The following is a 17,953-nucleotide window of genomic DNA, read 5'->3' on the forward strand; positions in this document are numbered from 1 at the left end:
CCCCCCCAAGCTCCAAAGGGTAAATGAAGTAGCAGCATCTCTTAAGGATTTTCTGGAAAGAAAGATGAAATAGCACATTAACTGTACCATGTAGTTGTGTTTCCAGGGGCTTCTGTTACTCTAGTTAAGGAAACTTCTTTTCAAATGTTGTATGGGAAAATGGTCTGGTGTATTTATTAAGTGCCTTTTGTGAGCTCAGAAATACATTTGACAGACTACCAGCTGGGAAAAACATGTTCCTTTCCAAATAAGCTGCCAATTTTGAAACAAACATAAATGAGAGCTCATGGTCACAAAATTCCACCAGAAATCTTGCAAACACTTTAAGTAAATGATATGTGATTTCTGCATATTAAATTTCTTCTTAGCTTATTTAGTAAATATTTATAATGTTTAGTTTAAATCCAAGAATTACAATAAAAAGCAAATCAAAAGGAAATTCTTTACTTTTTCCTCCTGAATTGATTGTCAGACTTACAGTTTAGCATTATAAATAGTAATTTTTATTATTTAACTTTGAAATAGTGCGTCTCAAGTCTGTCGGTATTTTGGACCAAGTTTTATATAATGTGAAAAATCTTTTATGTATTTTGTGTCAGGTTCATTTATTCATCTGAAATTCAGAGATCGTATTAGAACTCTTTTAGATGCAAATGACAGAGACTCTGCTCAACTAAAAAGGTAAAAGGGACATTGAAAGAAACTAGGATGTCTTAAAACCAGAGGAAAATCTTGTAACTGAACTGAGGCAAATGGCAGCAGCTGAAACTTCGAAATAAATAGAATGAGAAAGGAAGGACTTGAGGACACAACGTGTGACTCTCAACTACATGTTGGCTTGTGACAGACCGGCTTCCTCAAGGGCAGGAAACACACGGGTTCCAGGGTCTCACGTGCACAGGTTCTGCCGCTGGGAACAGACCCTGTGGGTCAGTCAGATCGCTCTGACAGCAGCTGGAGCAGGGGCAGTGGCTGCTTTGCTAGGCGTGGTCCTGAAGGTTTTGCTTACACTGCATTAACCCATTTAGTGATTTTATGAACCCTCTGCAGTGGAGGTGGTTATTATATATATTTCACAGATGAGATGGAGAAGGAAATAGCAGCCCACTCCAGTGTCCTTGCCTGGAAAATCCCGTGGACGGAGGAGCCTGACAGGCTACAGCTCATGGGGTCACAGAGTCGGTTATGACTGAGCACACACAGATGAGTAAACTGCAGCATGGAGAAGTGAGGAAACTTGACAAAGTCTCAAAGCTTAGAAGTGGCAGAACCGGGGACGGGGGTATTAAACCCTGGCAGTCTGCTACCGGACAGAACTGACAAATACTGTGACGTCATAGTCATTGAACCCAGTCACACTGGGGAGATGGAGAGGACATGGCGCCGACTGCAGGATTCTTGTCTGAGGCATCACGTAGAGGAGCCTGGTGATCTGCAGTCCATGGCGTTACCTAAAGTCGGGCACCACTGAGCAGCAGCAGACTCGTAGGTATTGAAATCGATCACATTGGAGATGGAGAGATTTTTCTTTTTTAACTGTAAACTATGGAAGACAGCAGGAATATGGTTTTAATTTTTTTGTTTATTATTAAAAAATCATAAGCTTCCTGGTGGCTCATATAATAAAGAATCTGCCTGCATTGCAGGAGAACCCAGGTTCTCTGGGTTGGGAAGATTCCCTGGCGAAGGGATTGGCAACCCACTCCAGTATTCTTGCCTGGAGAGTCCCATGGACAGAGGAGCCTAGCGGGCTACGGTCCATTGGGTCACAAAGAGTCGGACAGGACTGAGTGAGTAAAACTTTGACTTTATTAAAAGATAGTGTGTAGTGTAGTGTTAAGTCACTCAGTCGTGTCTGACTCTTGGCAGTTCCACAGATTGTAGCCCTCCAGGCTCCTCTGTCCATGGGACTCTCCAGTCAAGAGTACTGGAATGGATTGCCATTGCTTTCTCCAGAGGATCTTCCTGACCCAGGGATCGAAGCAGGGTCTCCTGTGTGGCAGGCAGATTCTTTACCGTTTGAGCTACAGGGAAGACAAGACCATTAAAAGATAGGACAACTGATAATATTATAATGAACCGTTTTCAGACCTTTGAAAAATTCCATGGGTTTTTGTTCAAAGAAACACGTGATGTTTGTTGCCTGCACAGCCTCCTTCCTGTGTGCTGTGGAGTTTGCCCCCTAGGAGACATTTGCCGCTCTCCAGAATCATTTCTGTCACAACTTGTGTGGTGGGTTAGTTAGTACTGGCATCTAGTGTGTAGAGGCCCAAGGTGCAGCTGAAGACCTTCCAGTGTGAGACAGACTCCTCTCAACAAAGGCATGAAAGTGAATGTCCCTCACTTGTGTCTGACTCTTTGCAACCCCATGGACCGAACATACAGTGCATGGAATTCTCCAGGCCAGAATACCGGAGTGAGTTCCCTTCTCCAGGGGATCTTCCCAATGCAGGGATCAAACCCAGGTCTCCCGCATTGCAGGCCGATTCTTTACCAGCTGAGCCACCAGACTTGACCCCAAATGTTAGCAGGCCTGAGGTTGAGAAACCTGTACTAGATAAACTGAGCCATTTTCTAACTAAGAGTCACTATTTGGGATGAAGATGTAAAAAGGATTCTGAATCTTTATGTACTTGTGAGGAGTGAATAGGTCAAGACCAAGTATGATGCAGGGTGAGGGGTGTTAGTGTCACGTTAGGCTGGGGTGCCTCGAAAGAAGGACTAAGTAGTGGAAGAAATTTACTGAAAGAGTTGTAGAAAAATGGAGCAGATAAACTCGGCTAGTTTCGGTATTTTCCCTGAGGATCAGCTGTGTGCATCCAAGTACTAAGGTAAGGAAACTTAAATCTCTCCCTTCTCCTTCTTTCCTCTACCTGGTGGTGGTCTCATAGGACTAATTACAGCGCAGCATTTTAGCAATATTCTTGACAGAAGTGGGCCATGAGTTTTGTGATTTATAAAAATGTAGTTTGTATTAAACAGAGCCATTTTTTTTTAAGTTATTTTGTGAATTTTGGTTTATAACACAGGGAACATTTTAATTGGATGCTTTCTATGTGCCATACACTGTGCTAATAAATCTGTATTTAATCTCATTGAACTCTCGTAATAACCTTTTAAGATGGTTACTATGAAATGTGTATTTTACTGAGGAAAATTAGTCCCAGGAAAGTTGACTACTATTGTCAAGGCAAACAGCTCTTTAGGTAGAGTTAAACTTTTGATTTGATTCCATAGATTAAGCTCTTCTAACAATAAATGGCGTGCTGCCTTTTCCTCTTAAAGACAGTTACCGTCCTTTCATATGCTGATTTTCCACCTATGGTTGAAGTTTTGATACCAGTAGGTAATTCTTTGTATTGCTATTGCTAAGTCACTTCAGTCGTGTCCAACTCTGTGCGACCCCATAGACGGCAGCCCACCAGGCTCCCCCGTCCCTGGGATTCTCCAGGCAAGAACACTGGAGTGGGTTGCCATTTCCTCCAGTGCATGAAAGCGAAAGGTGAAAGTGAAGTCGCTCAGTCATGTCTGACTTAGTGACCCCATGGACTGCAGCCTACCAGGCTCCTCCATCCATGGGATTTTCCAGATATATTTGGTCTTAGTTATTATTAGTGATAGAATTTATGTATGTTTGCAAACAGATACTCCATGTATATTTGAAAGGTTTTGAAAGTTGAAGCTGTGAAATAGTTTTTTCCCAGATGTTCCTAAAAAGTTTATTGAATAGATTTCGTAATACTTTGAGGTCATTCTTTGGATGTTTTGTTTTTTCTTGTATATAGAAGCTTGGTAGTATTAAACTTTTTACAGTGTGGAAGATGATTAAGATGAAATATTTCTCTTTTAGTTTTAATCTCAGTCCATCTGTGTCATACATTGTACAAAATCCTTTCAGTGAAATTCTGTGTAATAGGAATTTTAGTATCAAAAATGACGTAGATCCCTGTTGCTGCCATAAGGAGCATTATTTTCAAAAAGGGGTCCCTTCATTGTTAACCATTGCTGTGAATAAGCTAAATTGCTCTTAACATTTCTAAGAAGTGTAATGCTAGTTCATCAGATTGTGGTCTGTGAAGTGAATAACCGTTACATGCTTAGGAACACATGCCAGTGTCCAGAGAGCAGGTGGAGGAAGGGAGCATATTACAGGATGCCAGGTGCTAACTCTTTTCAGACTTTTTTATAATAGGGGTCGAGTAATAAGGTGTTTTCTTTCGTTGATAAAAATATTGTTACTTTGCATTTCACTTCATTTACCTTTACCAGAGCTTCCATATTTGGAGAAAAAGCATGGAGCTTAGAGGAGGGGAGGGGAGGGGCTGTTTGTTGTGCCTTAGACTGCCTTCCCTATAGCTGCTACATCTTTAAGGTGTGAATCTGATTTCCTGAAGGATCCTGACCCCTCCTTGCACCTTATTCCTCACTGAGTCATGGCAAATTCTTGGGCAAGGTTTATATCAATGCATTATTTTTCCTCTGCAAACTTAAAGAATTGTAATATTTGCTGGCTCCCTTTGTGTTGGTTTGCTGTGTTAACTCCTAAGTTACATACTTTGTGTACAGTTGAATAATTAACCTATGAGTTAAATAATAAAAAGTTTGATTAATCTTAGAAATGTAGAAAATGTAGAAATACTGGTCTATGTATGGTAAAATTTTAAAAATGAGTCATTAATTGGCATCTCCTTTCAGTCTTTAATGGTTAAGTGTGGTTTGAATACTGTCTTCCTTATACTCCTAATAGGATTTGCTTCTACAAGAGGGAAAATATCCCCAGTATTTAAAAATAATGGTCTCAGTATTTCCTTAGGTGAGAAATCGATTCTTAATTTAAATTGAGAATATATGCCTTAAGCATTTTAAAGGAGTAACACTAGCATAGATGTTAATGAAATGTAACTATTGTAAGCTAAATGTAAAAATCTAATTTTTCTTTCCAGTTTTGCTTTATGTAAATTTTTTGATATGTGGAAAAGAGGGACAAGGGCTATAAACTCAGAGCCAAATGTGCTCTTGTTGTTCCAAATTGTCAATGCCAGAAGCATATAAACCTGCACCTGTTGGTAATTATGAGCAAGCCAGCCTTTGCCGAATCCCAGGCCTCTGCTTAAAACTTTTTTTACTGGAACTAAACAATGTTGCCGTTTTTATTTTTAGGTTTGCTGGCATGGGTAATCTCATTAAGGTGCTAACCAGGGACATAGACCACAATGCAGCACATTTTTTCTTGGACTTTGAAAGTAAGTCTCTTAGCCCCTCACGGCTGGTGCATAATGGTAAAGGTGAAAGATAAATTAATACTCACACCACAGTGAAGGCCAGCTATTTGTTAATAAATTACGGGAATCACACAAAATTTGCATGACTTTTTTTCTTAATCGTAGGCAAACATCACCATCATATGTATAATTTAGTTTTTCATCTGCCGAATCATGTTGAGTGTGTAGCCAGTGCTGTCCTTTCATTAGTCCATGAAGCAACTAGCCTTATGATGAACATTCTAATAGTATGCCTCAGTGACTGCCCAGCAATCTGGTTGCTTATAATCCTATCATAATTCTATTCATATGAAGAATCAGAGTTGTGCTGCATATCCAGAATTAATTCTTTAAATAACTTCCACAAATTATTGAGAATCCAAATTCGGTTAGAAATACATGCTTTGTTGAACGGCATACAGGAAGTAGTCTGATATTCTGCTACTCTTAAGATGAAAGCAAGGTGAGCTGTGGCCGAAACTCTTTAACATTTGGCTTTAAAATAAATTGTTGTTTCAGTGCAATATTAAACAAGATTACCTGTGAATAATTATGATCAGAAATTTCTTTTTCAGAATACTAGCACTATTGGAATACTTAAAGAATTTTTCATTATAAGGCCATTAATGAAACTTGGGAGAATTTTAAGAAGAATTAGAGCAACAGTTGTGCCATTGTGTACAGGAAAACTACATTTCACCTCTAGGTCCTACATATCAGCACCTGGAGAGCCCGCTTTGCTGACTGCCCGAGCACAGTCTGGGTAACCTGAAGGACGAATTCATGGCCTAATGAACATTTTCCCTGTTACGATTTTTTTTAAGTTAAATTTCAGATGTTCTTTTTTATAAAGGGATATTTTCTCTTTTCTCATTCTTGTCTTGACAGGTACCTTAACATGGGGAATCTTCTTAAAGTTTTGACATGCACAGACCTTGAGCAGGGGCCAAATTTTTTCCTTGATTTTGAAAGTGAGAAGATGATTTTATATCTATTTTTCCTTGCCTGCAGTAGACTGCGTTTGTCTTGCACTAAATGAATGTTTCCCCTTTGCCATCTTTTTAACTTTTGCTTTGCATGACTGAGCTATGAATTGTTTGAGTAAAACTTCTTGTGCCTTCTAGAACTGGAAGTTATATTTTATAGATTAAATTGTGATAATATTTTTACTTGAATTTTTATGAGAGATTTATATCTCTTAGTTGGACATTAATTTATAATTTGAGATCTCTAGTAAAAACATTTGAGATGCTCTGAAAACATTTTTGTGAAAAGATTTTGGTGGAAAGGATATGCTTCTTCAAGATTTGTTAATTAGAAGCAATATTTGGGGAAAATTTTACTGTAGTTGAGAAAAATTGATTAGGTTTCAATTACTCTATGTATCTATTGAAATACTTTGAATACAAAATCTGTTCATGAAGGCCATTCAAAGCTCAGTAATTTGGGCATAATATTAAAAGGTAAGTGTGAACCTTAATTATTTAATCTTTGCAGATAACTGATTTTAAAAGTTAAATTTATTAAATGTATTTATTTCAGGAATTCATTTTTTTTCTAACTCTAAATAAAAAGAGAAATAATGGGTTCACAGACCTTTAAGTAATTTGCCTTCTGTTTGTTTTATGTTGCATGACCTATTGTAATATGGTCTAAGAGTGGCAGGTAAGTGTCATTGACCTCTGTGCATGTTGAAAGGCTTTTGCTTTTTTGGCTGTCAGTATTGCTTTAGCTTGTCTGGTTGTCAAATTGGGAACAATGATATTCAATTGGTGTTTTAGTGTGAATGTTGCTATTTTAACTGATCATTAGAAAATTGTTAGGAAAGGGTGAAGAGCCTTTAGGTTATAAATCACGTTACCGCTTGCATTTTCATCTGAGATTAAAACATTTGAACAGATTTTTACATACTTAAGATATTTTATGATAAGATATTTTATGATTTTTAAAACAAATCCCTTAAAATAAATCCCCCCAGAGATGTTGCATTTTTTCCATCAACTTCAGTTTATGTGATATTATAGTTCATTCTAGTTTATGAATAATTTGTATTTTTTTTCTTTAAACGAGGACAGATCATATGAGCACATTAATATATAGTTTGTCTCCATTTGATGGGGCAATCTGTGGTCTCTGATATTTTTCCACTTTTATTACATTCCTATAGATGTTTCATACTGACAGTTTGCATACTCTGTGCAGGCTAGTGAAGAGTAGTAATGTCAACATCAGGACCATATTGTTTGGTTTTTAGGGAACGATGTTATTGAATGATAGTTTTCTTGACCCTTCTCAACAATTTAACAGTGCTATTTTAAATGCATGTTTAGCATGAATTTTAATCAGCTTGGGGATATTGAGCAGTTTGCTGATTTGAGGATTATTCTTTCAGATGAGGCAGCTTACATTAGAGCTGTATTTTAGTTTACTTGCATCTGTTTCAAACTTGCTGTTGTATACTTTTCTGCTATTCTGTCTCCTTATTATCTTTGTCTCAAGTCCCTTACATTTGCAGAATCTTGGCTTTGATACAGTCAAGATCTTGTTCAAGACTTGGCACTTGATCTTTTTATAAACCTAGCATTATGTTGTGGTCAAGTGAGAAGCATGAATTTACTATAGTTTTCAAATTATTTGATCTTGGTTTCCTAATCTGTGAGGGTTTGGATCATGATCCTTAAATTTTAAATAGCTAATGTAGTAGCAGGAAAAGGTTAAAACTAATTACAAGAATAATCAACAATGAAGAACTACATATAAAGTGTTAACTTCCTAAAGGCAGATATAAAATAAGTATTTGTTCCTTGTATCAGCCAATGTAAAACTTTTGACACTTACTGGTATCCTGTCAATGAAATGTAGTGAAAACAGACTGCAAACTAGGTCAGAGTTTGTCCCTGTTAGTTATATTTTGTAAATATGTTTTCTTTTGAATCTAACATCAGAGTTGTCTTAATCAGTTTTATCTCTCATCCATTTGCATATTTATCTTCTTTTTGGAAATGTGCATTTGTAAAAGTGTATTTTATCATTCAGCTACTGTAGTGACCCCTTGAAATTTCCCTTGTTTTTAATTGTTTTATACCAGATTCAAAATTGCCAACACAGTTGATTTGCCAGTTCATAGGCTTGTGAGATTAAAGTCATATTCTGTTATTAAACAGTGTTTAATACATAATTTATTTCTAGATAAACTGTAATATTTAGGTTACCAGAATAATTTAGCTTTACTCTTACCATCATTTTAATTGATTTAAGCCTACCTAGTTCTCCATGGTTGGGCAGCTATGGAAGCAGTACCATACAGACAGATACATTGGCATTTTGCATCAAGCAGTATAAAAATTAACTATTCTAGTAATTTTGAACTATGATTTAACAGACCCCTATATTTTACAAAATGAAGACTGTCTTTAAAGTACATCATTATCCCTTAATATATGTGCTTGCACACACACAGTTTTTCACTTCAGCTTGCCTCCTGTGTGCCAGCCAATAGATACTGGGGATGCCAAGATAACTAACAAACAACCCTTCCCTTTGGGGAGTTCTCAATCCAGTAGAATAGATAGAAATGCAAGCTAATTATTTACATCATTCAAAGTATATAGGTCAGGAAAGGAATTAACTTTACCTGTGAGTGGATTGGACATGATGAGAGAATTCCTGACGGTGATATTAGAGTTGGGTTGTGAATGGTGATGAGAATGTTTCATGCTAATTTAGTGCAGGGTGTTGTGGAGAAAAAGGAACAACATGTTTTTTTAAAAAAAAGCCTTAAGGCATGAAATGACATTCTGTGTTCAGTGAAGCATATTATCTACTTGCGGTACTAGAAAGGTCTTTTTCTTAAAACAAATTATCCCTATATGATTTTATTTTAAGAATAGTAGTTTAATTAATATATGTAAGTCCAGGAGTTGCCCCATAAATTTTGCCAAGTTATGCTAATGACAGCATATTAAAAGCACTGAATCGGGGCCTATACAGCCTCTTCTAGTTCTTGAAATTTCTTATTTTATAATGACATTGTTACTTTATAGCTCATTCTAATGACAGATCTTCAGCCTGAGTAACTATAACTGCTATGTGTATTAGTTCACGCAGTTGTCTCTTTCGAGCAGAGGGACTTTTATTTTTATGTCCCTTCCCAACCGTAGCAAGGTGCTTCATGATCACAGAAGTTCAGTATTCATTAGTTAACCTTGATTTGTGTAACTCCAGGTAGACCAAATAGAAGAGTAAATATAGGTGGTTATTTGTGAGAAATAGACCCTTACTTTCTCTAATTCTTTGTTATAGAGCCTTTCCACTTAGTCATACATTTCTTCGAATTCTTGTGTCTTTTGTGTTTCCTGTTCCCCTCTCCCCCCAAGTCAAAAAATAATTTGATAGTACCCACTCTCTTAGTCTTTTGTTTTTCCATTTTACCTTTTATATATTTTCAGTTGCTTTTGCCCTGTACTTGAAATTTCTGATGGCATTTTCTTATATTTATTTTTCTAAAATGATGTAGGGTAGTTTTGTTTAGATATAAAAATGCATAATAGCCTTCTTTAACACATGCTGGAGGCATATTTATAAATCTGTACCTTCTCATTCATTCAACAATTATTTATCATTGAAAATCTACTAGGTACTAAGTTTATATACTGAACAGTGGTATATACTGTACATACCCTGCCTCAGTGGGATTATAAATATTTTCTGCATGAATGAATGAGATTAAAGCAGAAAGACCTCTTATCACAATTACAATTTTTATGTGATTTTAAATTCTTTTCCTTTTGTAGCTCATCTTTGCCTCTGTACCATAACGTCAATTTTAGCAGTTACTTTCAGTAGGAACTCTTCAGTAGGAAACTGGTGTGAAATTATTAAAATAATTAATTCTACTTTCCAATAGTAAGAGCAACTGAAACATGCTTTAATTTCCCTTGAACAGCTTTTAAAACTAAGCTTGATGAGTAATCACTATGCCTACTCTCAGTAGTAGATAGCATTTCACAATCAAATGAATGTCCTTTTGTTAATTGGCTAAGTGATATGTTTTTCCTCAGGTAATTAAATTTTTCATTTTTTGCTGTGAAAAATCAAAGTGACAAGTCTTGGTTGATCCCATTTTGGGGGAAAAATGCCTTATCTTATGCAGTCCTATCTCCCGGCCCCCCCCCCCCCGAGTATTTCTGCCTTTTGCATGACTTGCTGTCAGTAACGCAGTGCTCACCTGTCTGCTCTTTTCTGTCTGTCTTCATTTCTGCAGCAGTCTTCAGCAGCTTTCAAAATTATCAATGTGACTTTCCTGTGGCAGTCTTAAAAATGTTTAATCAGTGTGGTGCTGGGTATTTTTTCCACCCTTAAGGGAAACTGGAATCTTCTCCTTTATTTTTAAATTTCTTGGTACTTATTAAACCTTTAATAATTAACCACTTCCAAGGTCTATTTAAATCTCCTTGATAATATTTCTTTTGTATATATTCTCAGTGTCATGTTTTTCTGTTAACAGCTAGTCACCACACCCAAAATACATAGTTTAGTATTTTCTAACTTCACAAATATCTTTTAATATATAATAGTCAAAATATTGTCCTTTGTCATGAATTCCCACTTCATGAATTCAAAGTATGATACGTGTCTACTATTGATGTTATGTCTGTAGTTTCATAATTTCATATGGAAAGTATAAAACTGCTGTTTTTTGCATGTAAAATTTTTCTCTATTGCATCTGGTGTAAGTATAAAAAGTTATAACTGAGGTGTACTTTTTTTTAGTGTGTGTCTTATTATGACTGGAGAATATGGTCTGGCTAAATGAAAACATATTACTGCTAAATGACAAACTCTGATTTTTAAAAAATCATTTAGCTATAATATCAATATTTACTCCTGGTAATACCTTTATAGCCTTGGACACAGAGTCTTTTAAATTTTTCAGTCACTTCCTCTTGTGTAATTTGTCATAGCAGTTTCATTTTTAAAAAAATACATGATTTCTGAAAGGAGATTTTCAAAATAAGGAAATAGACTTGAGAACACAAATTCTTAAGTTGGCTTTGCATGTGAATGTTACTCTTACTGTTGCTGTAGTACTGTCTTAAGTATGTTGAAATTGAAGTTTGGTACTGTATTTGTTGATTTAAAAATACAAATGATATATTTTTGACTAGTTGGCAAGTTTAATAAAGGAAATTGAATTATGACTTGCCTTAAGCACAAAGTAAAGTTCCAGGTTTTAGGCACCTGGACTCCTAGTTTTGTGTGTGAACTAAGTTTTTAAAAATTTTTTGAAGAAAAGAATAAATAGATCTTTGTGTATTTATGGGAAGGTGGAATATGTGCAGAAAAGTCTAGGTTCTAGTATAATATGATTGGTAAACAATATTTATGAGAAATGTTCTTAATTCATATTATAAATTTGGTCTGCCTCCCCTACCCTCCAGAGTATAAGAGAAAATTTTAACATGGAGGAATTCTGACACCACAATTGCTCTCTAAAACATTATGGTAATCATAATGTTTATTATTTTGAGTGCTTTTTGCCTTGTCTGTAGTCTTGAATATAGTCTAGTGGGAAAGATTTATGAAAAACTTAGATTCCTCACAGAACATCTATTTCCCTCATTCCGCCCACCAAAAATTAAATGTACTGAATAAAAAAGATTTATCTTTAGCAAAACAAATGACCAGGGTATTAAAAACAGGATTTTTGTCACCTCGGACCTTAACAGAGAAATCTAGAATTACTCCTCTATTAAAACCTACGTTTTGTAGCTAATGCCACACATGGTGGACGTGGCCATATGTTTGTGTTCCCAACTATGGTTTTTATAATTCCCCCTTCATTTTTCTTCTCACTCAGTCCCAAGTATATAGAAACTCAGTTTTTACATTGATATTTCAAAATTTCAGTGATAATATTGTATCTTAAAGTATCTAGTTTTTAGTAGCCTAGTAATTCTGGAGTCCTTTCATAACTCAAACTCCTTTGCATAGTAATCTGCACCTTTTGTTCATCAGCAGAGAAGTTCACTGGTCAGAGTATAAAGTGGTTTTTAGAACCACTAAAGTCTTTTTTCTTAGTTTCTAACTTTTTATATCAAAACTCAGTCATTAAATTGAACTTTATAGGAAAGTAGTTTATGTCTTAAACTGTAGATGAGCCAGGTACAGCAGTTGGCCTTTCATTTCTGTTGAGTTAAATAGATGGCTATTCATGCATTTTCAGCCGTTATTGTTAGTGGTGAGTATAGTAGAAACAGTGAGTATACACTGACAATTGAAATTTTTGAGTTACCACTCATTTGTTTAATATAACACGTCATGATTTGTAACTTGAATAGTAATGTTTGGTGTTCCTTGCTTCTCTATGATATTTATCAACTTGAGGCTAGTTATTCAAATGCAGAACTATGGGAAAATGATCAGTCTTTTCTAAGAAGTGTGAAGTTAGCATTGGAAAAAATGTTAAGTCAAACCAACTTTTTAGAAAATTGGATTATTTAATACTTGAGTTATTGTACATGTACTTTAAAAAATCATGTGACTGTAAATTTTCTTGTGCTTTCCTGCTGTTTAGATGCCCAGCCGACAGAGTCTGAGAAGGAAATTTATAACCAGGTGAATGTGGTTCTAAAAGATGCAGAAGGCATCCTGGAGGACTTGCAGTCATATAGAGGAGCTGGCCATGAAATACGGGAGGTGAAAAATTCCTGTCCCTCTTTTTAATCTTCATTGTTTCCTGTATTGTATTGTCTATTTCCATAGTCACAATTATTTAAAGGAAGATCACTTGCATTATTTCAGAAGTGGTTGCAGTGATACAAGGGTAAACAAAACAAGGTTCTGTAACTATGTAGTTTATATATATTAAAGAGAATTCTTTTGGTTTACTCTTGTACCTGAAATTTACAGTATCCATGGGGGTGCTGTTCATACTGTTTTTGGAGGGGAGACCATCGAGCATTCTGTGGCTTTTCAGTTCTGCCAGTCTATCTTTCTGTTCCTCCTAAGCTTCCTAGGAGAAAACCAAAACCATCTTTGTGGTCTGGATCCCCTCAACTGTGTCTGACGCCACCAGAGAGCAAATGGTATGGTGTGGTCTCCCTCAGCTTTCTTCTCCCAAACCTCTGAACTTATCCAGGTTTTCATCCATCTCTTTTTCCATTTCTTTAATTTTTTTTCCCCCCCAGAAGAAGCCGTGTCCTTACTTCTTACCAAGACCAACTTCTCTACCTTTGTTCTCCACCCTCCTCTGAAACTTGACTCTTTGAATTTCCTTCTTTTAATTGCATCTTTTTCTTTTACTGAGTTCTTCCTCATGCATGCCCACATACACTCGGGTGTCCTGTACTACCCAAAGAAACTCCCTGGCCTCTTGACCTTCTGTCTCTTTTTTCTCATTATATTTCTTGAAAGCATAGCTCACACTTTGTTGTTTCATTTTTTTCCTGACCTTCTACTTCTATTCTTCTTACCTCTCCTACACTGGACTGTTGTTTGTTTCCCAAATGTCTTGCACATGTACAGTTCCTTGCCTTTGTTCTTGTCTGGAACGTGCACTTCTTTTTTTCTTTTCCTGCTCAGTTCCTATCCTTCCATCAAATCCCAATAATCTTCTGCTTCCCTATACTCTTTTTGCCATAGCACTTTGCACATTTTTTTAAAAAAATCACTGATATACGATGTCTATTTCTCCAGCTTTCTAGCTTGAGGAAGGTTTCTTTCTTATTTTTGTGTTATCAGCACCTAGTACAGTGCTTGGTAAGCAGTTAGTAACTACTGAAGAATAAATGCAAGAAGACTAATCTTGCCAGTATCATTGGCTTGAGTTAAAACCTTACGATTTCAGTAAATGAAGGCATGTAACCATTTCTGTGAAAACATCAAAGCTGAGTATAAATCTAATGTATAAAGAACAAATGTGCTTATTGAAACTGTCATAGGTCAGTGTGAAGATTTAATAGACTTAGTAGAACAACCATTCTACCTTTTGAGAAGGCACACAATAGAATAACAAAGTGTTTAAAGTTTAATGGAGGTTAGTTTATGAAGAAACATGTTTGTTTTGTTTTTAAAGAAGCAGTCTTAATCAATGCAAGTGGCATTGTAGAATCGTTGTCTTTTTGGAGGTCAGTTTGACAAGGTGTAAAATCAGATCTATAAAATTGTCTGTACTCTTCTGTCAGATACTTAATTTTAGAAGATACTCTCCAGAAGGCTATCATTCAAGGGGGTGATAAATGTAGAAATCTTTATGGCTGCTTTATTCATCAGCAAAAACTTGGAAGCAATTCATAGAGTTGTTTTGAGGATAAAGGTAGATAATCTTATCAGAAGAGACACATAGAAGCTGACACAGAATATAGACTGAGAGTTTACTGTTATTACTATGCTAATGAGGTGAATTATTATATGTATTTGTTTAAATAGCACTTTATTAAACACAACTCTAAAGGTGAATAAAATTTGATTTAAGACAGAATCTAGTGACTTCCCTGGTTCAGTGGCTAAGACTGTGCTTCCAGTGCAGGGGGCCTACGTATGATCCCTGGTCAGGGAACTGGATCCCACATGCCACAGCTAAGAGCGAAGATCCCATGTGCTGCAACTAACACCCAATGCAGTCAAATAAATAAATAAGATAATTTTTTTTAAAAAAGAGTCTATTAAATAAAGCTTATTCTCTAGAATAAACCACTAGAGAGGGAAATAAGAACTTTCTGCTAATGTTTTGATATATCAAACATCTTAACATTTTTGAAAATAAGAGTTATAATGCCTACTCTATGACAGCCTTACCTGCTCTGTTCCCTTTACCTCTCCTACACTGGACTGCTCGTTTCCCTAATGTCTTGCACATGTACAGTTCCTTGCCTTTGTTTTTGTTTGGAACATGGCACTTCTTGTTTTCTTTTCCTGCTCAGTTCCTAGCCTTCCTTCAGATCCCAATAATCTATTTCCCTGTACTCTTTTGCCATAGCACTTCGCATGTTATTAGTATTTTTTTTTAATGGTGGCCATCACTTTTTTTAAAAAAAGGCTTGACATCTCACTAAGTGCCATTTTCCACATTGGACTATGATATAGGTGCTATGTCAAAAGTGTTATCTAACAGCAGTGGAACTGCTCCGAGGGGAGAGTCACAAGTATAAGGTGAACCATAAACAGTTGTCATAGAAGAGCAGCCAGTGTCTTCGGTTCTAAATCCAGGCAAGGCACACCCAGGGAAATAGTTAACTCTGTTCAGTCTTGACAGTGGGTGATGTTTGCTGGAGCATTTTAATATTATGAGAAGGAGTTGGTATTTAGAAAATCGTATTTAACCTTGCAAGAGAGATTGGATAGGCTTTTGAAGAGAAGAAAATAAATTTTAAATTTTTATCTGTTTGCTTGTTCCCCAAATAATAAAATGAACAAGTTTTTACTACGTGATATAAAACCATTGAGATTTGGCTTAAAGGCTAAAAGGATTGTTTTGTGCACATCAGAATAATATCACAGTCCCTTTGAAATAGTCATATTAACATAATGTGAAATAAGGATTGTTACATGTTGTAAACTCCAGTTTTCTTTAACATAACACTATTTCTAGATAGTCATATAAGTGAGGTTCATTTCAGACTCCTATATGTTTATGTAAAAAATTGAATATAATCACAAATTTATAAAGCAATTTGTTTAAACAGTGTATATAGCCTACTTATTTAGCTTGTTGCTAATTTATTTGAAGCATCTTCTAAATCTTTAGTTTCAGTTTTATTGGTTTCTTTATGGTTTTGTATGGATGGAGTCAGAGTACTAGTGTCTTGGGAAAATCTGAATGTGCCATTATCTTCTGATGATATTGTAAACAGGCGCTTTACCTTTCAGATGGAATGTTTAGCTCATGTGAAGATGTTAGAAAAAGCAGACCATGTTATGGAAAAAAGGTGCTTAAAGGAAAAGCATCTATAAGTGAAAGAAAGATAAAATCAATAATATACATTTTTTTTGGGAATAGCCCTCTGTACTTACAAATGATTGCTCAATGACTTGGAAGACTGGGCAGAGAAAGAACATATTCATATTCACAATAGAGTCTCTAGATTATGTTTTATTTTCTCCCCTTTCACATGTGAAACTTTTTCACCTTCTTCAAGAAAACCTAAAAAATTTAGATTCCAGAATAGGATTTTAGTTATAGGCAAGGGATAAGTAACAATTTCTAAATCACATTTTTCAGGTTGATTTAGGTTCTACAGTATTTGATAGCTTTTTTAAAGCTAGTTTGGACCTTGGAATTTGAATTATTGAGAGTTTATTAGCCTTTTCCCCAGAATTGGGTCTTATTTCATTTATCACCTGCCTTTTTTGTTTCTTTTATCAACTAAAACAATTCTTAAAGAATTTCTAAGAAAGCTTGTCTGTGATACGGGAAAAAATATAAAATGGTATCTTTATTTGGCTCTAAATTTGAGTCTAAATTTTAGATTCTAACAGATATCAAGACATAATATACCTGACAAAACATACATTGTGTCATTTTTTTATTCTCTTCTATCCATATCCATTGCAAGGGTGATGAAAACTATTATACTAGGTTTAAAGTACCCCTGGAGTTGAGAAGGCCAGTTGCAGCTCTCCTGGATCCATTATACTGAGTTTCATAGACTATACCAGGATTTCCTATGTTTGCCAAAACCTGTCTTTTAATGTAAAAATAATACTGTTTTGATTTAAAATAAATCTTGATTATTTTATTCTTTGGATTTTGAAGGCAATCCAGCATCCAGCAGACGAGAAGTTACAAGAGAAGGCATGGGGTGCAGTTGTTCCACTAGTAGGCAAATTAAAGAAATTTTATGAATTTTCTCAGAGGTTAGGTAAGTGAAAAGTTTTATCATTATGACTTCCTCAGTGAAAAAGGAGTTTATTGATATTGGAAGCTATTTACAAGGTTTCATGTTCACACTGCTAAACATATATGTCTCATAGGTAAAGCAGCTTGGTGGACTGTAAGATTATATAGCTTAATGTTGCTGTCTTCCTTTTTGGCTAGGTCTTTTAAGTTATTTAGACCATTTTCTTCAACAAATTAAAACTTCTATAAGAAGATTTCTGATTTTTTTGCAGCCTAAAGTGTCCTATTGTGAGAACTGCTAGTAGAATTCCTTTCCAGCTCTGGAGCAAATCCTTTCCCATGTGTGGGAAGTAATCCTCAGTCTCCTCAGTGATTTAGATTTTTGTGTTCCTAAGATTGATCAATACACGATGAGAACTAGGAAGCTAACGGTATATGTGAAGTTACCGAGGGAGTTATTAAGTAAAAAGAATTCGGAACGGTATGCTTTTTCCCTTGTATGGGAAAAATTATTCCAAGATCAGAATTGTGCCTTTAATACAGTGAATAAGTAGAATTGGAGTTCTTTTTCTTGAAGAAGGAAGAGACACCAGATAAGATTTAGCCATTTAGCTGCTTGTGTAAATTGGAAGAGGTTTTACTTTATGAAGTTGGGAGTGTGGGGTGGGAACTGGTGTAGATTGTGTTAGAAGTTTGAAACATTTCAGTTTAAGTTTTTGACATGTGTTTATATAGTTTTACTTTTTGAATCATATAAATATGTTATATATCCTAAATGAGTACATACAATTTAATAAGCAAACTAGTATTGTAAGATAGAAGCTGGTCGTTCAGTTGCCCAGTCGTGTCCAAC

The 17,953-nt window shown here is 35.6% G+C and overlaps 1 protein-coding gene across 20 annotated transcripts in view; it reads left to right on the forward strand.

Moving 5' to 3' along the window:
- The window catches only part of CYRIB (CYFIP related Rac1 interactor B), a 142,822-nt gene that overhangs the window by 108,476 nt on the left and 16,393 nt on the right, over positions 1 to 17,953 (forward strand). For 8 of the 20 annotated variants that reach the window (XM_040261762.1, XM_040261761.1, XM_040261771.1 and 5 more), the window contains 3 exons: positions 6,150 to 6,232; positions 12,838 to 12,959; positions 17,017 to 17,122. In XM_040261762.1, the coding sequence (XP_040117696.1) occupies positions 6,160 to 6,232; positions 12,838 to 12,959; positions 17,017 to 17,122 (301 nt within the window). In that variant the 5' untranslated portion in view covers positions 6,150 to 6,159. Of the gene's footprint in view, positions 1 to 5,160; positions 5,244 to 6,149; positions 6,233 to 6,534; positions 6,927 to 10,051; positions 11,766 to 12,837; positions 12,960 to 17,016; positions 17,123 to 17,953 lie in introns of those variants that run through there. The other 12 variants (XM_040261770.1, XM_040261769.1, XM_040261767.1 and 9 more) reach the window with 5 other exon arrangements.

Source organism: Oryx dammah, unplaced genomic scaffold (assembly GCF_014754425.2).
Source record: "Oryx dammah isolate SB20612 unplaced genomic scaffold, SCBI_Odam_1.1 HiC_scaffold_19, whole genome shotgun sequence".
Taxonomy (NCBI): domain Eukaryota; kingdom Metazoa; phylum Chordata; class Mammalia; order Artiodactyla; family Bovidae; genus Oryx; species Oryx dammah.